The following is a 22,193-nucleotide window of genomic DNA, read 5'->3' as shown; positions in this document are numbered from 1 at the left end:
CTCCGGCTGTTACCCCCCCCCCCCCAAAACGGGGAGACGGGAGCAAAAGGAACAGGGGACGTGAGGGGGCCCTTTTGCACAGCACCAGTGAGTCCAGCTCAAATAACAAACAGCTAAGAAAAGCCATGCTTTGCCCTGCCGGGCGGCGGTGTGGGGGGGTCCCCGGCACGCTCATTTTGGGAGCACTTTAAAACATCGATGCAAACAGCACTGTGCTGTTGGCATTCAAGCTCATCGGTGCACAGCATGCAAACACTCCCCCTGCAGGGCCCCACCGGTACAGGTCACGGGTTTTAGGAGACGGACGGACGCCCGTGTTCCTGTCGCAGAGCTGGGGGCCAGCTGACTGCGACCGTGATGGTTCTGTCCGAACGTGTAAACTAAACGTGTCAAGAAGACGACACACAATCTGGCTAAAGAACATTCCAAGCAACACCCGTCACAGTCAAATGCCTTTCTTAGCAGTGGGATTTGGGGGGGGGGGGGGTGCAGCGGTGACGGGAGGCGGGCACTATAAATCTCCTCAAGGAGTACGAGCCCTCCTCTCCCGAGCCGAACACGTGTTCTGCGGTTCAGAACCACCGCTGGAACCGCGGTGGAACCACAATGCAGCACTGCCCCTTGACCCCCCCGTCCATGGCGTTGTGTAGGAGCCCATGTGTTTAGCACCGCGTGGGGGGGGGCTGAGACTCCCTCAGTGAGATTCCTGAATGGGGTCGGGGGGGCACTCAGCCTGCGCGATGGCCTCCAGTGTGCAGACAAATCCCGTCAATAAAGAGCGGAAGGAAAAAATCCGGAATGTGCGGGGCCTTTCTTTACAGTTTGGACCAACAAAAATTCTAAATATACAGGACTTTTGACCCCTCGTCACACTGACAAACAGGCCCATCCTCAGAGGCCCAGAGAAAAACCCAACCACAGCCCGGTGCCCCCGCTGGAGCGCAGGGATCGTCTTACCCGCTGGAAGTCCCCAGAGACGAGGAGCCGACCGAGGATCCCAGCTTCCTGCTGTCCCACATCCTCACCTCCCTCTCCCGCACCTAGGAACACAATGACATCATCACACTGCTTCCAGCCCAGCCCAATGTGGCTCGCCATGATGATGTCATTGGCGAGCAGAACATAACAGTGACACTGTCAGATCAGCATCTTGCTGCGAGACAAAGACACTCCTTGGACGGGAAGCAGGGGATGGGGGGGGCGCTTCTTCTCACCTGACTGAAGCCGGTGGTCAGGATGTAGTCCGAGTCCCTGACCCAGAGAACACGAGACTCCTTGTTGGTCTGAAAGGCCACAGCGCTCTGCAGGAAGAACGCTGTATGGTTATGGTCTGGCTGAGTGGCAGGTCAAAGAGATGCTCTCACACACACACACACACACACACACACACACACATCACTGAATTCATTTCAGCTTTATTGTCATTATACATTGCCAGAGTGAGCATACATGAAAAGTTTGGATATGAATAAAACCATCTCCCCAGACTAAACAGGAATAACAGGCATACAGACTGGGACTGGGATCTTCCCTTCTCGTTACTCGGGATCACAGCACAGGGGGAGGCCAGTGCCCCCCTACACCCCCCCCCCCCCCAACAGGGAGCCAGTACATGATAATTACCCAGAATCCCCTTGGGCTCAGCAGAGCAGGCCAGCAGAGTTGGAGAGATGAAACAGGAAGTACCTCCATCAACTGGCAAAACCCTCACAGGCTGCCTGACCTTATCGATAAAAGTTTTTCCAGGCACGAGCACACGTTTGGGCATGGGGGGCACGTTACGGTGTGATGTCATCGCTGTGGAACCGTAGCTGTGATGCAGCAATCCCCCTGCCCGCCACTAGGTGAACAGGGCATGAAGGGAGACCTGGGAACTCAGAAGTGCATTTAATCTGCTCTTCCCTTTAATTCTCACACGATAATCTCCCAGCACTTTTAAGAGCATTAGTTAATCATTCAGGGGGCAGAATCTGCTGTGCTGGACCAACCAAGGCAAGGGACCCCCAACTCAGACTGAAATCCACCCTGCCCTGCCCCCCCCCCCCCCCGCTACAGGTCCTGGCTGCCAGGCCCCCTACTTGCTGCCCGACATGAGCGCAGCAAAACACGGCCGCTGTGTTTTTCTTAGCGATGGAACAAAGCATAATTCAGCAGGCGGGATAACTGGTATTTATCAGGGGCGGGCGGGGAGCCCTTCAGAGGTGCTAGCGTGTAACCCGAGCAGTGGCGGGCACGACGGACGGAGCGTAAACATTACCCCAGGATCTGGAGCCCCGCTGGCCGGGGGGGGGGTGAAACCGGAGTGAAACCGGATTCCAGGAAGCAAAACAAAGACGAAGATGTTGGAAAGAGAACGGGCGTCACGATGGGAAAAGCAGCACGAAAGTGGGATGAGGGTGCGATCCAGGGGCCAGGAGGGGCCCCGGAGGGCCAGCCCGCCATGTGAGGGAGTGTGCGGTGGGTGAGGAGGGAGGAACGGGGCCCACATGCCGAAAACCGGGCACAGGGCGGGAGATCAGAAGGCTCCGGGTTCAGAGGCATGCCTGAAGGTTTCAGCGCAGTATTTGCGGTTAAGAACCTGGACGTGTGACTGGTTTCCACTAATGACAGGTTCCAGGCTAAGGAAAAATCAGCATAGAGGAGCTGGGATGGAAAAGGGGGGGGGGGACCACAAGGAGCCCCGGGAATGGAGGACTGGGAACTGTGGTGAGGGGTAATATTCCCCAGGGGCCCAAGGGGGCTTGAGAAAGGGGCAAAACAGGAGCATCAGAAGAGAGGGAGAAACCCAATAAGAAGAAGAGGAAATGGAGTGACTGGCAGACGGATGGACGAAAATCTCACAGTAATCGCAGCAAGGGACGGGACGGGACGGGGGGGGGTGTGTGTGCGGCAAAGCACCAACCAGCAGCCAAAGACGCCAGAGAGTCCCTGCGGAGGTCTCTCTCTCTCGATTTTGTCTGCCCCCCTCTCTGCACTGGTACCCAGATGCCACCCCCACTGGCTCCCAGCTCTCCCACCACAGCCGGCGAAGGCCTGATGAGGGAAGCAGACTCAGCTGAGACAGTAGATTTTAAAAATGACAGGCAAAGAAACTCCAGGCAATCTGGGCATTTTATTTCCTCATTTCCTCTCCCGCCAAGGACGACGTTTTCCCCGATAATTGGAAACATCTTACAGCCCCCGCCCCCCCCCACCTCACCACCACCACAAACCCTCCTTTCATGCTCGTGCTCGTGGCTCCTTTTCAAATGGGGGGAGGCGGGGTGGATTAATCACCAACCCCCCCCCCCCCTCCCGCCCCCAACCCATCAGCGTCACTCTGGGCACCGCAAACCACGCGGCGAGGCTACACCGCAGATGGCACACCTGCGGCATCAACACCGCGAAGCATGCCACGTCAGGAGAACCAGTACAGAACGTCAGGAGAACCAATTAAAAAAAACCAAATAAAGAATGTCAAAAGAACTAAAATGAACAAATGATGAACGTCAGAAGAATCAATAAAGTAAAAAAAAAAACAAAGAAGGTCAGAAGAACCAATAAAGACGAGAACGTCAGGAGAACCTAGAAGATGCACGGGTGTAAGAGCTGCTTTTCTGTGGCAAAGCGTTCGGTGGCAGAGGGTGGAACCACCACCTGGACTGAGCCTTGCTCTGGCACACATGGCTGCGGGACGGTAACCTCGTTTGCAAACGAGAACGGCAGGTTTGAGAAGGTAGCATTCTCATGGCCCAAAGTGCCGGATGGTGGAAAGTTCCAGAATGGGGTTGCCAGGGGAACATGGGAGTGATGGGGTGTCTCTGTGGGACTCTGCACTGCTCACAGTGAACCCTCGGGGTAAGATCCCAAACCACCCCCCCCCAGCACGAGAGTCAAGCACACTAACTCCGCCCCCCCCCCACCCCCCAAGCAAGTGTTTAAAAATAAGCATGCAGAAGTGTTACAGTCAAGTGATGCCTGACAGCAAAACATTGCAACTGTGTGTGTGTGTGTGGTGTGTTTATGTATTATCCAGCGTTAAATGTGCTATCCAGATCTTTATTTTTTCATGTTGTTTTTGGATTTTTTTCCTGCAGAATCTTCCCACAGATTTCCTGAGAAAAACCAGGAGAAAAGGAAGGAATGTAGGGGAAAGTAAGAAAGAGGGGCCTTCTCCGGGACGTTTGCTGGCCGCCCTCAGAAGGTGACGTAGCCACATCCACCAACTGTCCCAACATGGCGGCACCGGTCCATGTGCTCCCTGACCAGGCTGACACACGAGCAGATGGCCTCTGAAGAAAAGATGCCGCTTCCTCTCAGGATACTTTGCTTCCTCTTTCAAAACTTACCCAGGTGACATGGCACAGGCCTGTGAGGGGTAATAGTGGTAGGAGGTTTGAGCCACGAGGGGTCAGAGATGCTACACAGCCCTACAACTCAAGTGTATAATGCCCAAGGCCTGACTGTGACTGTCATAGTCACACGCACCCCCCTTTCCAAACCCCGCCGCAGGGGGGGCATGGCCCCTGTCTACCTGACAGGCACCCACTTGGTCTAAAAGCAGAGAAAAATGGGGCAAATGTGCCTGCCGAGAAAAGGGGGATGATGACGAGGTCGCTCTGTTCACAAGCCGCTGAAACGCAACATGGGCAACAGTGGCCATGGCACCCAGCACTCTGCGCCGCGCTCTCAAGCATCAAGCTCTCACGCGCCGCGCTCTCTGGTGCCGCGCTCTCACGCGCCGCGCTCTCTGGTGCCGCGCTCTCTGGTGCCGCGCTCTCTGGTGCCGCGCTCTCTGGTGCCGCGCTCTCACGCGCCGCACTCTCTGGTGCCGCGCTCTCTGGTGCCGCGCTCTCACGCGCCGCGCTCTCAGGCGCCGCGCTCTCACACGCCGAGCTCTCACACGCCGAGCTCTCTGGTGCCGCGCTCTCTGGTGCCGCGCTCTCACACGCCGAGCTCTCACACACCGAGCTCTCACACGCCGTGTGCCAAGGTCTCTGGCGCCACTCTCTCATGCACCGCGCTCTCTGGTGCCGCAGTCTCGTCCCACGTTTTATAACTACATTATCTTACCGGTGTCAGCTTTTGCCTACCGGCACCAGCTCAGCCAGCTGCAGCATCTCCGTCTGCACACCGACATTAAACGGGCACGTTCCCCTCACGCAACCCTTATCCGAGACTCCAAAAAAATTCAGATGTGCAGCAATATTTAAATAGAAAATTATAAAGTATAAATATTTCCTCCGGAGATAACCAACACCGGTGGGAAGTGGTGTTAAACAGACACAGTCGCCTTCCGGAATGCCTCCGCGTGTTGCCTCATGAATTTTCACCACGTTAGCGCCGTGATTTCGGAAATAGCACCCCCACCCGCGGCACCCCGGGCCCAGCCTGACAGGGGCAGCTCAGCAGCATGCAAACGCACGCATACCAACCCGCGGTACGACCAAGGACATTGGATCTCAGTGGCTACGCTTCCGAGTCGCCTGTCTAGCGACACCGGTGGAGCCAAAAGGCGGAAAGTAGAGGGGGGGGGCGCAACCAGATACCGATTTGCTGAGGAAATCACCTGAGTGTGAAACACACACACACACACACACACACACACATACACACACAAACACACACAAACACATACACACACACACACACAAACAGACACACACAGACACACACACACACAAACACACACACACACACACACACACACGCCCATTATTAGTGCTAATGTCACTGGCCTGCCTGCTTCCCCGTTTTGGGGACAGCCTTACTGGCACGGGGGACGACATTGTGCCGTGACATACATGTCCCAAATCCCGCCCCCACCACCACCACATACAGGACAGGCATGCCAGCTATAGGTCCCATTCAGATGGTTGCATTAAGCAGCCCCCCCGGCCCCCACCCCCTCCAAGCCAATGGAAGCATCCCTAATACACCGAATAACACCATCAGAGACGCCTCCGAGGTCCTCCACATCAGACACGCCCTTTTCACCGTGTTCCTCAGGGGCGCAGGCGATGGCTTCCATGCGTCGCAACCGGAAACCCCGACATATCCGGAATGCCAGCACTGGCACCAGTCCGCATGGAGACTAGGGTCCAGCTCGGCACCCGTCGTGTCTGCAGAAACACTCAGCCTTTCAAAAACCCTAGATTTGCTATAAATACACGTTTTCTTTGGGCTGAAATGCTCCTGTATTATTTTGTGGACAGGCCCGGGTGCCCCAGAAGGCAGCGGGAGCGCGTGCCGGGCGGCGCTCGAACGTCCGCAGGGCAGCGTTACCGCGACAGCGGCGCGGCGCCATTAGATAAACAGCGGCGACAATGCAGGAGGTCCAGACCAACGCGTCCGACCACGGTCCCGCGCATGCGGGTCGGTGACGCAGGAGAGCTGGGGCATCGACCAAAATGGGCGTGATCGGGACGGGGCCTCAGGCTGCTGCTCCTCGACGGCGAGCTCAAACGGTCCCTGGCACTGCCTGCTGCCTCTCTGCAGCTACAGGGCCCAACCAGCTCCATCTCGTCAGTCCTTCAGACCATCCAGAAGCTTCAGAGCACACAGACCGCTGCTCTGATGTCAGATGTGGACACGGGAAGCTGGCTGGACCATGAATGTACAAACTAGGCTCATCAAACTGTAAACTAACACAAGACCTTAAAGAAAACAGGCCGAGACACCGGTCACTTGCGCAAAAACACCACCACACACCCCGAAATGTCTCCATTTATGTGTTTATTTGTGTTCCTCTCCTCCCAGGAGAACATTACACAAATATTTCTGAGAAGAACCATCCCCCCCCAAAGCAGCTGTCAGCACCACGCTGCTCCACGGTTTCCCCAGACATCTCCGGCGGTCTCTCCACCGCCTTTCCTCATCCATCTTGTGCTCTGGGAGAAAGGGGAGGGACGAGTGGCATGACTGGCGGCGACGAGCACCAATGACCAAGTGCCACGTCACGGCCATGGCCCAGGTGGCTGGCACATGTGCTTGCGTACTTAATGAGCTCATAATAAAGGGTCCCCGGGCTGCGGCCGTGCTAATGAGCGCAGGGATGGAGGACATGGCACGCATGTGCCGTGCTCTGCGCGCCGGGCGGCTGGCCCCCAGCCCCAGCCGCCCCCCCCAAAGCCATTACCTCATAGCTTCTCCAGGCTCAGCACTGGCCATTCTCCCTGCGCTAACCCCAACCCCCAGTCAGATGCCCTTAACTGCCCCCACATACTCTGCTGTCGGGGGTGGAGCAGGGACAGGCACCAGACCTGAGTGGGGACCAAAATCAACAGCTAGAGCTCCCCTAAGGCTGGGCGTTAAGGAGCAGCCTGGCCCCGACTGCGTTAAGGAGCAGCCTGGCCCCGACTGCGTTAAGGAGCAGCCTGGCCCCGACTGCGTTAAGGAGCAGCCTGGCCCCCCCGACTGAGTTAAGGAGCAGCCTGGCCCCCCCGACTGAGTTAAGGAGCAGCCTGGCCCCCCCGACTGAGTTAAGGAGCAGCCTGGCCCCCCCGACTGAGTTAAGGAGCAGCCTGGCCCCCCCGACTGAGTTAAGGAGCAGCCTGGCCCCCCCGACTGAGTTAAGGAGCAGCCTGGCCCCCCCGACTGAGTTAAGGAGCAGCCTGGCCCCGACTGAGTTAAGGAGCAGCCTGGCCCCGACTGAGTTAAGGAGCAGCCTGGCCCCGACTGAGTTAAGGAGCAGCCTGGCCCCGACTGCGTTAAGGAGCAGCCTGGCCCCGACTGCGTTAAGGAGCAGCCTGGCCCCGGTCGCATTTGGGGATCCCTGCTGGTTGTTGTAGGCAAACCGGGACAATGTGAACAAACCCAATACAGTGGGGGGGGGGGGGGGGGCACCTGGCTAGCATTAGCGGCTGCGCTAACCGTGCAGCATGAGTGGGCTTCCAGACAGCTGGTCCAGCTCCACCATAAAGCTGCTCCAGAATGGAAAAGCTTTTTATTCATCTTTCAAATCAGTGGCAGGTTCAGGCAGAGGCTGCGAAGCACAGGCCAGGTGCAGGGCAGGGACGCGGCCAGAGGGCCCGGAGGCCCCGGGAGGTCCAGGGAGGCCCCAGGAGGCCGTTCTGGGTAAAACTCTGGTGGAGAAGCAGTTTGGCTTGACAAACAAAATAAACAAAAACAAAACCAGGGCTATGAACCATTGGAGTATTAAAATCTTACATCCTTATGAAAGCAAGCACCCAAAGCTGTGAAGTTACTTCCTATAAGCTGCATTTATCCTGCTTGATCCAATTAAATGTCATTTATTTTTACAGAGAACCGTTCCCAATGTCCCCAAGCTGTCCCAATTACGGTCACAGGGATTTTGAACAAATGGCAGCCAGTTTGGTTCTCGCTGTTCATTATTTTCATAAAATGCCACTAACAGTCACAGAACTGCAGCAGGCAGAGAGTCTGGGCTCCCCATCTGTCTGGAAGAGCACACAGTGAGGCTACTGACCTCAGTCTCTCATCTGACCCTTGGGCACTATGTAAGAATAAAGGTGAAATGCCGGAATAGATGTGATAAAATGGCCATAGAGCCTGAAGAGAGGGAGACACAGAACAGGCTTCTACAGATACACTCAAAACCAGATCGGGGAATTTCCAGACCGGCAGGAGGCATGGCTGAGGTTTGTCGCCATGGCAACCACCGCCTTCTCCACATGTACTATCAAGGGGTTTCAGGGAGGACAGAACTGGAAAGCAAAGTCCGTTCCCTGCTCTGGGGTCATGGTCCAGTTTAGACCGCCATGGTTACTGGGCCAATACCAGCTTTGACACATTAGTGGTAGATTTGGCCCAGTTTGTTAACAGGGAAAGTTCACTGGATGACGATAACTGAGAAACACAGATACCGATGCAGACTGCGGCACGGTTCCCCGCGCGTCTATTCGAGAACTGTCATCTGCATGGGGGTCCGCCACGGCCGACACGGCATCCCGCCTCATTCGCTTCTCGGGCCGAACTCCACGCGACCCTCAGACGGGCGCTGCGGAAAGGAAGAAGTGCTGAGTGCGGCGAAAAGCGCCTGCTTAGCGGATGGACCGGCGTCCAGCCCCCCCCCCACCCCCGCTCTGCCGCGGGCCGGCCGCCGCCGCCGCTGTTGTTGTTCCAGCCCGCGTAAGGCGAACCTCTGGACAGGATCCTACAGAAACAGCCGGCGATAGACACACTTCTGTCCTCCAGGTGTCTCACTGCGCCAGCTCCCATGAGTTTTTTCCTCCCTTTTTTTAGGCGTGAGGACATGTGTCACGGCGCTGGAGCCTGTACCTCCACGTCTCCTTTTTTATTTCAGGAGAGGGCCGGCGCAAAAAAACGGGTTAGTATGGCTATGGATACATCAGCAAAACAGACCTGGGCTAGTGGGCGGGACCTTCAACTTTATGACATCATAATAGCATGCCAGGAGCCAATCAAATACAGAATAAACGTAAACAATTCTGTGCTCACGAGACATTGGTTTAGTTGACTCTCTCATTCAGGGAAATACACATGCATGCATGGCTTTTTGGTGGCAAACACCACTTGCACGATAAACCATTCTATTCTAATTTTACTTTACATCAAGAACCCGCCACAGCTGCTCTCCAATTCCTCCTGCTAACTAGTTTATACCTCTGCTGCAGAGGCTCTGACCTTTGACCTCACGCAAAAGGTGCGTTCGTGCACTTCTCTCGGGAGGAAACGTGCCGATCGGTCGGCAGCCATCACCGGCAGCTCACAGCGTTTTTAATCCCGGCCTGCCCTCCCTCCCCAGCCTGCGTCCACAGCCTCTCTGATTTCACAGAAAAGCGACAGAAGGGGAAAGAGAAACGGAGAAATCTGCCCTGGAGTCCAGAAAATATTCCCTTTCCTGAGGTCTGCGATTCTCCATCTCCTCTGCCAGCAGCAGCCCAAAACTATGAGGAGTATTCTCAACTCTGTAATTTAAAACACATACGCGCACACAAACCCACATGCACGCACGTGTGCGCGCACACACACAGACACACACAGAGGTTAACAAGGCGTAACACAGGCACACCATGCTCAGGCACCGTGCCCTCCGTGCTGACCGCCTCCATCCCGGACTTGGGAGCCAGGGGCAGTCTGGGAAGAGACACCACAAAGGCTTGGGCGGGACACAGAGACGCGGGAGCTGGGCAGGTGACGCGGAAACAGACATGGGGCCAACGGTGACAACAGGGATCCACATGAGGACGAATTCTGAGGGACCAACCACCCCCACACACTCACACCTAACACCTCCATCTACGGCAAAAACAGGCAATATCCACAGGGGGCGCTGTCCCAGCTACAGCACCCCCAGTGTTTCTCTAAGCCCCGTCCACAGGGGAACTCCAGAGCCATGAGCTCACAGATACAATAATACTACATTAAGTAGCAACAATAAGCTGTCACCATATAGCGCTTCAAATTGCTTGCGACTGACTTCCAGACAAAAAATGAGTATATGATAATATGAAAAAGGAGATGTATGCTAGGCTACAAGCTGAAAGGAAAAAAAACCCACAGTGGATTAAAAATAGGGAAATGAGTTAAACATTATTGGAATGTAAAAAGTGCACAGCTGTCAGGAATAAAGCAGCTGCAGAAACAAAACATTAATACAAGATGAATATATTCATAATAAAACAAGGAAATGGGAGACGAGTAAACGGCCCTGGAAAGTTCATTCTCCACTGGTACCATGTGAGTGTTACTACTGCAGTGAGTGTTACTACTGCAGTGAGTGTTGTTACAGGAGTGACTGTTACTGCAGTGAGTGTTACTACTGCAGTGAGTGTTACTACTGCAGTGAGTGTTACTACTGCAGTGAGTGTTGTTACAGGAGTGACTGTTACTGCAGTGAGTGTTACTACTGCAGTGACTATTACAGCAGTGAGTGTTGTTACAGGAGTGACTGTTACTGCAGTGAGTGTTACTACTGCAGTGACTATTACAGAAACAGTGTTGTTACAGCAGTGAGTGTTACGGTGAATTTTAGAGGCAACCCCTCCCTGAGGTAGCCCTCAGACCAAGAGCATGTCAGGGTGCCACGCGGCTTATTGTCACCGTCATGGGGCCCGGGACTCGAGGACACGGTGCTCTCATCCCAAGCATTTCAGGGCATTTTTTCGTCCCCAGAATTGTCTTTTTAGCTCCACATTAAAGCAGCCAAATCAGATTATGGAGCAGAGTTACCGCAGAAACTGAAAGAAGCAGAACTGAACGGACAAACTGAGATTCACTCTTCAAATTGGGCCGAACCCGAGAAGGTAGACACGTACTGGGATGCGGTTCTGGCCCCGCGGGTCGGTCACGTGAACTTTGATGATCCTAGACCGCTCTGGCAGGGGGAACAAACAAATATATATCATAAAATAAAATAAAATGCAGACTCAGATCTTTCTTTTGCTCCTTGGCAGGGAGGACATTAATTTGGGTGAAAGCGTATACTGCTCTCTAACCTCTAATACTCTCAGAAAGTCGAGGAGAGAGAGAAAATAGAGCGGAGACGAGGTCCAAAGATGACAGCGGGCCGGGAAGGAATGCAGAACCGGATCCAGGGCACAAGGACGCTGACGGGTTTTAACCCATCAGCTCTCAAACCTGGGAGACCCAGCAAATCCTCACCGTCCAGTGTCAGGATTTCCATTAGCTTCCCGCGAATCCACACAGCTCTGCTCCACAGCCGCACACACAAACGGGCTGTAGAGTCATGTGACCTTCGGATACTAAGATGTGGACAAAGGTTCAGCTCTCAAAAAAACACGGAGGGCACAGCTCCAGCATCGCAATCCCAAGCAAAATATGAGCAATTTCAATTTAATCTGTTACCATTTAGATTTTGATTAGTTGCCGATAAGGCTGGGTGTACGAAAACGTCGAGGAGGTCGGTGACGTCACCCGCCGAAAGTGATAACACATGTCGAAACTGGCAAACTCCGCCCTCCGCGTGCGAGTCACCGGGCCTAGACAGATGCTGCCATGGCAACCTTCTCCAGCCCAAGGAACAGCAGCGATGACAACGACGGCAAAAGTTAGATGGCGAAAGTGATCTGGGACCAATAAAGAAATCTTTACTCGATATTAAACTTGCAAACAACCAGGCTTAAAAGCGGGCCAACCCATCGGATTAATAAGCAACAAGTGGCTGTGGGAATTCGGACTAGACTGTTCAGTAAAGTGCAGATGGAGAGAGTGAGAGAGGGAGAGGGAGAGTGTGAGAGAGAGAGAGTCAGAGAGAGAGGGAGAGTTCTCTCTCACCGTACCGTTTACACCTATGGAAAGCCACGGATGTGTGACATCACACTGAGTGCTACGACCCCCCCCCTCCCTGCGGTCAAACCTATGGACTCCCATCAGGTTGCCCGGCACCGCGTGAGGATCAGGGTCACACACCTGGCCCTTTGGATCAGACGTAGGGCTAGGTCACCTGCGGCGAAGGACTAGCCCCCACATCGGCCCTTGGCGTTGCTCATATGCAATGTAAACCCATTAAAAATCATGATAAAACAGTAGAAAGATAGCTTACCTGAACTGGCGTCAGCTGAGCCCGGGGATCAAACACACGCAGCTTTTTGTCCTGAGGAGAACCAAGAAGAGACAAAAACACACACATTACATGAAACCCACAAGCACTAAATGAAAAGCATGCCAGCTCATTTCCCAGCATGCATCAGCAGCATGCCCGTACAGGAGCATGCACGCAGCATAGCCTGCATCCGGTATCACTAAACGAACACCCAGCGCGATCCGCTTCATGGGAAGAATATCCGGGAACAAATAACTCTGCCGTGCTATTTTTAAGAGCCGTAAATCCTTAAAATAAACAGGTCAGAGTTCAGGGCCGGGGACGCCAGGCCAGAAGGAGCCCGAAGACGTCGACACATCTGCGGGTGATTAGTTCACGGAGGTCAGGAGGAAGCAGAGCGAAAGATCGCCAGAGAAGAGGCAGGCAGATTATCCAGGATAAAGCTCCGTGGTGTGAGGGGTCTGGGGGCCAGGAACAGCTCAAACTGAAGAGCCGGACTGGCGCAACAACGTATCGCAAAAATCCCATGTAAAATAAAGATCCTCTTGTTGCTGGGGGGGTCGACGTATTTCCAACTCTCTCTATGACTTCCTTCATGTTCCGAAACCGACCCACCCCTCCCTGAAAGAAAAAGAAAATAAAAACAAAGCGAGAGAATTGGCACTGTGAGGCGGTTTGGTGTCCTCTAGGCCCTTGTTTGATCAGAATTGGCGGCTCGCTGACTGTTGACCCTGGCAGCTAAGCGGAGCATGCCGAACGGACTGGCCAACAGCTCCGCGGCGCGCTAAATCACGGAACGGGTTAACAGGTCCGCGGCGCGCTAAATCACGGCACGGGTTAACAGCTCCGCGCCGCGCTAAATCACGGCACGGGTTAACAGTTCCGCGGCGCGCTAAATCACGGCACGGGTTAACAGCTCCGCGGCGCGCTAAATCACGGCACGGGTTAACAGCTCCGCGGCGCGCTAAATCACGGCACAGGTTAACAGCTCCGCGGTGCGCTAAATCACGGCACAGGTTAACAGCTCCGCGGCGCGCTAAATCACGGCACGGGTTAACAGCTCCGCGGCGCGCTAAATCACGGCACAGGTTAACAGCTCCGCGGCGCGCTAAATCACGGCACAGGTTAACCTTTGATGGGGGGGGGGGGACATGGATCTCGTTACTCTGGTCTATATGGCTGCTATCACCCTTCAGGGCTGAACCAAACCCACCGCACCCCCGCCCCTGGATGAGATATTCTGGGATGATGACGTCACACCTACAGTTTGGTATGTATTCCATGCCTCCATGCAGAAGGTGGCGGGGCGTTTGCCGGCATTGGCAGTGAAGTAAAAATAATACTGCGGCACAGAGAATGCAAAAGGCACAGAGTGGGTGCCGCGCAGCCCGACTGCAGCCCGACTGCACCCCTGTGCAGCCAGGGTCCAATTGCATTTACTGAGCGAATGCTTTTACATAAAGGGATGCAGGATTCTATGAGAAAACAGGGTCAGCAAGTCCCTGGAGCAACTCTGGGTTCAGAACCTCAAGGGCCCGACAGTGACATCACTCTACTGACCCGGGGACTTGAACTGACGACCCACCGATGACAGACAGAGCGCCCTAACGGACCGAGCAGCAGTCAGATACACTATCCAGGCCCGTAGGACTGTCACAGGCAGGCGAAACCCACAAGCACTAAATGAAAAAGAAAAAAGCCCCCCCATAATCATCAGGGTTCAGCCACCTCACCCTGACCCAATGACCCCTATCCATCCTGCATGTGGCAGTAATCAGGACAGCCAATCAGGAGAGGGATGGCCACTGATTGGGCGGAAATGAGCACTAATGGGAACATGCTATGGGGGGGGGGCAGCCAGGGTGATCTTCACCAGGTCAGGGAGGAGCGCAGCCACAAGGAGGTCGTTCTGATGTCTCCGTCACGGAAAGTGCCAGAAGTCACCCTTCAAAGGGAGACGTCGGAACCCCCCCCCGCACATTCTATTCCACGTCTCTCATGCGACTGCAGGCTCTTGACCTGCCTGTCCCACCATGCTGGATCTGCGGCATCGACGAGGCGGGACGCCAAGTCAGGAGGAACCTGGAGTCCACGCTGGGACAGCCTCAGTCAGGAGCCCCACCCCTCAGGAAGACCTCAGGATGACACAGACCAATGACCGGGGGGGGGGCACAACGCTAACCCTCCTGACCTCAAAGCTTTATGCTGCGGCCATCTGTTAACATTCATCTGTTAGACATCCACACTGTCTGTCTGACTCTGCCCCCCCCCCAAAGACAGACACACACACAATGAGGCCACAGCTGATTAATCTTGAGCCCTGGGCCTGCGTTTCCAGGCTCCCTTTAATGACTCCGCTGAAATGTCAGAGCCCCCCCCCCCCCTACAGTGCCGATGGCCCATCCTCCATGAGCCTCCCCCCTGAGGTGGGGTGGGGAGATTTGATGACCCCAAGCTACAGACTTCGCTTTCCCAGTCTCCCGTGGAAACGCCTGTCGATCAGCGGAGACTGGCAGAGGCGGCCGTCTGCATCCCGCCGCGGCCCTGCTTCCCGACGCCCCCGGGGAACCCATCCGTAATTCCGCAGCCGTGGTCGGAAATCCTCTGAAACCATCAGCAGCTATCGGGGAAGCCGCAAGGGAGTGAAGGGGCGGCTGCTGGGGAGGGTTTGATGAAAGCTGGCTGCCGTTCCAACTTCTCCCGTCTCCATGTGCACCGAAATGCTCATCGTGACTCACTCTCTGGTCCCCAAACACCCACCCCCCTGCCCTCCCAATCCCCAAGCCCAGCTCTTTCCACCACTGCAGAGAGACTCTCTCCCAGTACGAAGTGGCCGCAGTCCTTCCCGGTGTCCAAACGCGAACCCAGTGACGTCCCCGGACTTATGCGTCCCAGTATTACAGCATGTGGGCTCTGTGGTTATGGTGGGCATTGAACAGACGTGTCTGATCGAATGGTCGCTGGTTCACATCCCAGGGTTGCCCAAGTTATTTCACTGCTGGTCCCCTGAGTAAGGCACTAATGGCTGACCCTGCGTCCCCAAAAAATGTAAGTCGCTTTTGATAAAAGTGTCTGCTGAATAAATGCAAAATAAATTTCTTAATAAAGTGGAGCGGGACGAATGGACAGGGCCTCAAGACAGGGCCTCAGGACAGGCCCTCAGGACAGGGCCTCAGGACAGGGCCTCAGGACAGGGCCTCAGGGCCTCAGGACAGAACCTCAGGAGTGCGTGATGCTGCATCATGAGCTGATGTCACATTTCACAGCAAGGACAGGCAGACAGACACATGCGTACACATAGCCCACACACACACACACACACACACACCCACATACACACACAGACAGACCCTGAGGCCCAGTCACACATACTAAGTAGAGTATAAATACTCTCACTTATAAAAACGCTCCAGAGTCTCTCCCAGACTGGGAGCGCATCCCCCTGACAAACGAGGCGGTGTGGCCTGACCGCGCCGGAGGGCCCCGGGGTCACTTTATGAGGCGCTGGGGCTGGCGCTCGCTTGCGGCGGCTCCAGTGGAGCCAAACCTGGAATGACCAAAATAAGCGGCGTGCAAACCCAGCCGCACCATGGCGGCAGAGGCGGGGGTCAGTGACGGGGGGAGCAAGGCGGCAGATGGCAGGAAGCTGGCCGAAGAGGGGCCGCGTGCTGGGGGGGTGGGGGCGCAGAGCCTGTGTTTGCCTGCAGATAGGAAGAGGCCCACACTGCACACACAAATTGCACTGGACGCTTAATTGTACGTCAATCCAGCCATCACTATTAAACACCTATCAAAGGCAGGATCATGTGACCCACAGAGCCTCTTAAGGCAGGGTCATGTGACCCATGGAACCCAGACGGACCAGCAAGCAAACCAGAGGCCAAGCTCTCTTAGCTACCTGCCAAGCGTAACGCGCCTTAAAGCACATGCCTCAACGACTAGCAGTCCAACAAAGAGGCTTTTTTTAAAAAAAACATAATAATTAGTTTCCTTTCATTTCTCAGCATGTGGATCACGTTTAAAAATACACCCTGCGCTTGGAGGATTTGGGTCTAATTTATAAAGCTTATTTTCTCGTAAAAGTGACAGGTAAATCGCAGGGCTGATTTTCCACCAGGGATTCCAGAGCCAGTGACATCAGAGGGGCGACACATTAGGAAAATCACTTTCAGGTGGTGCACCTCACAGTAGCGAAATGAGAGTCAGAGCTACCCCCCCCGCCCGCCACACGCTGAGCTCTCGCCCAGCCTGGGTCAGACAACCAAGCCCTGCTCAAGGTAATTTAAAACATCTTAAGCACCATGGAACAAAACACACAAGAACACTTAAGGAAATGTAAAAAACTGCCCCTGGAAAAAGTGCATCAGGTACAAGCAGCTTATAATTCTAAAATATAATTAAATCCTTAAATTATTGTCCAACAAATAGTTCCTCTTAAAATGCCTTGAATAGCCACCCCCTCCGAGATCTTTCCGGCCCACCGTCTATCTAATTATTAACACAAAAGGGGAAAGTCTTTCAGCACCATTATTATTTCCTTATGCTTTTACTTTCTCCCCCAGGACCAAACAGAGGGGGCCCAGGTTGGGCGTCCCACAGCAGGACCCAGTCTCAGCCCATCCGTTCTCTTTGTTTACATTCAGACGTATAAAAGCGTAAGCCATGCAGGTCACCTCACGCGCTCTAACAGTACGGCTTTAGACCGACCCTCGGGCCGCCACACTGGAAATCCATCATCATCTTAGCGGCACCTAGTGGTGATGTGCTGCAACTGCGGCCCACATTGACAGCGGCATCTCAGAGCCTCATGGACAGAATGCATTTTTGTAGGAGTGTGTTCAGCCTTTCGATAGCAATAATAATAATTATAATATTAATAACAAAAACAGGACGGTACAGACTGACTGCTCTGGGTTTTACTCCTCTCTTTATTTCCTTTTGTGAATCCATCCAGAATTCTCATCTGTACACAGCATAGGTGTCGACCTACCTGGGCCCCGCAGGGAGAGCCCTGATCATGCTGCAGTCTCTTTATTAGTGGTGGGCCCCCCCCCCACTGGGGGAGGGGTATTTTCAAACCATGCCTATTTTTTTGGTTGACATTGTTGTTTCCTGATCGCATCTGGGAAACAAAAGGGAAACAGCCAAACCCCCCCCTTGTGATCATCAAAACAACTTCATACCCCGCATAGTCATCAAAGGGTTGAGATCCCCTATACCCTCCTCAGCACCCCCCCAGCACCCCCTAGTGCCCCTCCGTCCCTCTCTGAGACCCCCCCCTCCCCCCGGCCCCCCCGGGAGCTCACCTTGCAGCAGGTGGCCATCAGAGAGCCATCCTCCTTCCAGGTCAGGCCCCACAGCTGGTCGGCATGCGGTTCCAGCACTGGGGGGGGCGAGGGCGCACACAGGAGGAGTGTCAGTGGCACATGGGGAGCCCCCCCGGGGAGAACGCACAGTGGGGATGGGAGTGGCGGGGTTCCCGTCGGCGCGGCGTAGCGTGGCACGGGGAACACAGCGCCAGAACAGCACAGCGCAAGACGAGCATGGCGAGACACAGGCGGACAATCACAGGTGGTCACAGCAGGCACAGGGGCTCACGATGGTGGGAAACAGTGATGGCTGTGCTAACGAGCACAGGAGAGCACAGGGCAGAGCACAAACACGAACACAGAGCTGTGTAGCACAGGGTGAGAAGCACAGGATGGGTGACAAAGCTGGGGACAGACTGCACATACCGACACGGCACGACACAGCAGACAGCGTGAGAGAGCCACGGATGGCACATGACCCGGCCACTAGGGGGCAGCAGTTAGCTGCAGTGGGCAGTAATGGAGGGCTTGTGAGCTGAAGGTGACCCAGAGCTAACCGACCGCTGCTGGTCATTTACCTCAAATGCTCCAGTACAGAGCCATGGAGAGCGTGATTAACACAAGACGCCATGGAAAAGTCCTCTGCTACACAGATAAAAGAAAATTAAACATGACAACAAAACAAAAACAAAAAAAAAAAAAAGACACAAGCACAAGTCACGCAGCACAGGTGAATACAGTAACACAGAGCACAGGTTCTGTAAACTGTGGCCCATGGGAAAAATCGAGTGAAACACTGTGGCACCAGAGGGCCACCTATCTGCAAAGAGTGTGGCTGCTTTTCGTGGTGCCGCTCACCTCTCACCCAACAGCGCCATGGTAAACCAGCTGGCCCTTTAAGCGAGGCATTCGCTCCTCTGACACCCAGAACAGGAAGTGTAATCCTGACAGGAAGCACAGTGCTGCAGAACGCTAACCCTCTGTGCTAAAGGGCAGCGGACGTCCCTGATGTTAACAGCACCGTGTTAGCAGAGACAGAAAGTCGCCCATGCCGCTCGTCTGGCAGCTGACTGCGCACCTCGCTATGCCACGCTGCTCATCGCGGCGTCCCAGACTCTCAGGCCTTCATGGCAGATCAGGCTACGTCCAAATACATGTCTGCACACAGCCCACATACTCCACCTTCCTCTGTACGAGGACTGTGCTTTTTAAATTCAAACAAACAGCAATTGGGAACAGCACACAAGGTGTGCCCCCGTTTCCCCTATCTGACTGAGCGACCCAGATATTCAGGTAAATACGGTAACAAACCACACAGGGAAACACAGGTAAATACGGTAACAAAACAAAACAGGGAAACACAAGTAAATACGATAACAGGCCACTCAGAGATACTCAGCTAAATACAGACACAGACCACGCAGGGTAATTCAGGTAAATACAGACACAGACCACGCAAGGTGATTCAGGTAAATACAGACACAGACCACGCAGGGTGATTCAGGTAAATACAGACACAGACCACGCAGGGTGATTCAGGTAAATACAGACACAGACCACGCAGGGTGATTCAGGTAAATACAGACACAGACCACGCAAGGTGATTCAGGTAAATACAGACACAGACCACGCAAGGTGATTCAGGTAAATACAGACACAGACCACGCAGGGTGATTCAGGTAAATACAGACACAGACCACGCAAGGTGATTCAGGTAAATACAGACACAGACCACGCAGGGTGATTCAGGTAAATACAGACACAGACCACGCAGGGTGATTCAGGTAAATACAGACACAGACCACGCAAGGTGATTCAGGTAAATACAGACACAGACCACGCAGGGTGATTCAGGTAAATACAGACACAGACCACGCAGGGTGATTCAGGTAAATACAGACACAGACCACGCAGGGTAATTCAGGTAAATACAGACACAGACCACGCATGGAAACACGGGTAAATACAGACACAGACCAAGAAGGGAAACACAGGTAATTACAGATACAGACCAAACAGGGAAACACAAGTAATTACAGACAGACCACACAGGGAAACACAGCCAAATACAAACACAGACAACACAAAGACACACATGAGAGACCCACATTACAGATACATAGTGACACCCTTCTCAGGTACCTTGAGGAAATGGATCCACACACACAGTGCATTGACTGAGGACTAACAAAGAGCACAGCAGAAACTTAACCACTATGTTTTCCATAAACTCATCATAAATTAACCTCTATTTCCAAGTTCTTTATAAGGGGTGTACGTGTGTCGGAGGGGGCTACCTGCAAGGGGCGTGTCCCGGCTGGTGTCCCACACCTGAGCGCCCTGGGAGGAGCTGACGGCAAGGAGGCCAGAGGAGGTGGGGTGGTGGAGGACGGTCTCCAGGCGGCCCTCCCCCGGAGACAGGGTGACGGAGGGCGAGTGGGGCTGCTCTGAGTGCGGCTTGCTCAGGCGCCACACCTTCACCTGGGGACGTCAGGACGGGCTCTCACTTTACAGCCACAGACACGCGCAGAACTGCTGCCACACGACAGCGACTCATTAACACTCAGCCCCACACACGTTGCTTCCCTGGACTGAGAGCTAATGTTTCAGTGGTGGCCTTCAGCAGTGGGGTCCGTCTCGGGTTACGTATACACACCGAATGTCATTACGTGTGGTCATTCCAAAGAAGAGAGAACCAACACCACCTCCAGTCTCCATCCCCACACTTTCCATCCCCACACTTTCCATCCCCCTGGCCTGCATTCCTCTGCTACCCTTTCTCACAGTCCTCCACCCAGGCCCAACACCTATCCCATAATCCCCCAGCTCCCATGTAAGGAAAGCTTCTCTAGACTCCTACAGACTAGTAATCAAACCCAGCCCACAAAGCAGTGCAGCGTTCCATCTATCCATCCATTTTCTGTACCCGCTTGTCCTATTCGGTGTCATGGGGGACTGGAGCCTGTCCCAGGGGCTACGGGTGCAAAGCAGGGAATAAGCAGGGCACAGACACACCATTAAGATTGGTCAATACAGGCAGAGAACACACAGGGAAACACAGAAACAGACCATGCACACTTAGGGACAATTTAGTAACTCCAATTAAGTTCAGCATGCTTTCGGACTGGGGGGGGAAACCAGAATACCCAGAGGAAAGCCTGCAGCAGCATGGGGAGGAAATGCAAATTCCACACATACAGCCATGGCGGAGACTCGAACCCTAGTCTGAGAGGTGTGGCACAGTGGTTAGTGCTGTTACCTCACTGTGCCCACCCCCCCAGTACAGCACCCCATACGTTTATTACACACTGATCCCAGCCCCCGTTTCCCGGTTTGTGGTGCCCTTTGAAGATCATTGGTCAGGTGTCATATTACAGAAACCAAAACCACTGGACATAAACACTTATATCTACTAGAGTGGCCTTGAGGATGTAGGTATCCTGTGGCATGTGTGTCATTGTTAGGTTCCTCCACACCTGTCTCAGCACTATGACGTAATCAGAGCAGCTGACATCACAGCTGAGGACCAGGGGCATAGGTGCTGAGGGAATGTCCGTCACGGCGGAGGCGGAGCTTCACTTTCAGGGCACACATTGCCACTGAGAGTCTTTTCCACAAACCCTTCCAGAGGCACTGGTCCGGCCAGACCGGTGTCACTCTTACGAGAGACGACGAGGGGAGACAGAGAGCGGAACTCACGGTCTCATCGGCCGAGCACGTCGCCAGCAGGGAGTCATCAAACGGAGAGAAGTCAAAATCAGTCACGAGGTCTGGGGAGGGGGGGCAGGAAGACAGGGGCGGGAGGGGGAATGAGATAAATAAACAAGAGAAAGGACAGATTACATCGACGAGAAGAAAAGTCACAAAAGGCCAATTGGTCTCCACTTCCAAAATTACAGAAGTGCGAGAGAATGAAGTTTCTCTCATTACATAAAGAGGGAAATGAGCAACAGGTGGAAGGATGGGTGTAGAGATTGGGGGGGGGGGGGACGGGCAGAGGCAGAGGGGTGGAAATGGGGGCAGAGGGGCATGTGGAGGCGGGGGTGGAGATAGGGACAGAGAAATGAGTGGAGGGGCAGAGACAGGAGCTGAGGGATGGGGGGAGGGATGGAGGCGAAGGCAGAGGTGGGGGCAGAGTGGCGGGTGGACGGGCAGGGAGGGTTAAGGGGTGGAAGCAGGACCAGAGGGGTGGAGATGGGGGCAGAGGGATAAACACAAGGGTAGAGGGGTGGGCAGAGGGAAGGGCGGAGGTTTGAGATGGACAGCTAATCATGTGTAAAGGCGCTTACCAGCATGACATGGCATCTGGGTCACTGTCCACTTTCCATCAGGCCCTGGCCCCAGAGAGGCCAAACCCAGGAGCCCAGCACCTGCACAAAGAGGAACACTGTACTGTG

General features: G+C 54.3%; 1 protein-coding gene across 3 annotated transcripts in view; it reads right to left on the bottom strand.

The window, feature by feature from the left end:
* The window catches only part of LOC111843232 (mitochondrial import inner membrane translocase subunit TIM16-like), an 80,301-nt gene that overhangs the window by 55,062 nt on the left and 3,046 nt on the right, over positions 1-22,193 (bottom strand). For 2 of the 3 annotated variants that reach the window (XM_072705119.1, XM_072705121.1), the window contains exons 3-9: positions 22,086-22,166; positions 21,496-21,566; positions 20,094-20,277; positions 17,794-17,870; positions 12,488-12,538; positions 1,215-1,301; positions 958-1,040 (exon numbers count right to left, since the gene is read on the bottom strand). In XM_072705119.1, the coding sequence (XP_072561220.1) occupies positions 958-1,040; positions 1,215-1,301; positions 12,488-12,538; positions 17,794-17,870; positions 20,094-20,277; positions 21,496-21,566; positions 22,086-22,166 (634 nt within the window). Of the gene's footprint in view, positions 1-957; positions 1,041-1,214; positions 1,302-12,487; positions 12,539-17,793; positions 17,871-18,374; positions 18,442-20,093; positions 20,278-21,495; positions 21,567-22,085; positions 22,167-22,193 lie in introns of those variants that run through there. The other variant, XM_072705120.1, reaches the window with a different exon arrangement.

The sequence above is a fragment of the Paramormyrops kingsleyae genome, chromosome 22 (genome assembly GCF_048594095.1).
Source record: "Paramormyrops kingsleyae isolate MSU_618 chromosome 22, PKINGS_0.4, whole genome shotgun sequence".
In the NCBI taxonomy this organism is placed as follows: domain Eukaryota; kingdom Metazoa; phylum Chordata; class Actinopteri; order Osteoglossiformes; family Mormyridae; genus Paramormyrops; species Paramormyrops kingsleyae.
Note: the sequence above shows the minus strand (reverse complement) of the source record. Positions and strands in the feature narration are given on the sequence as shown.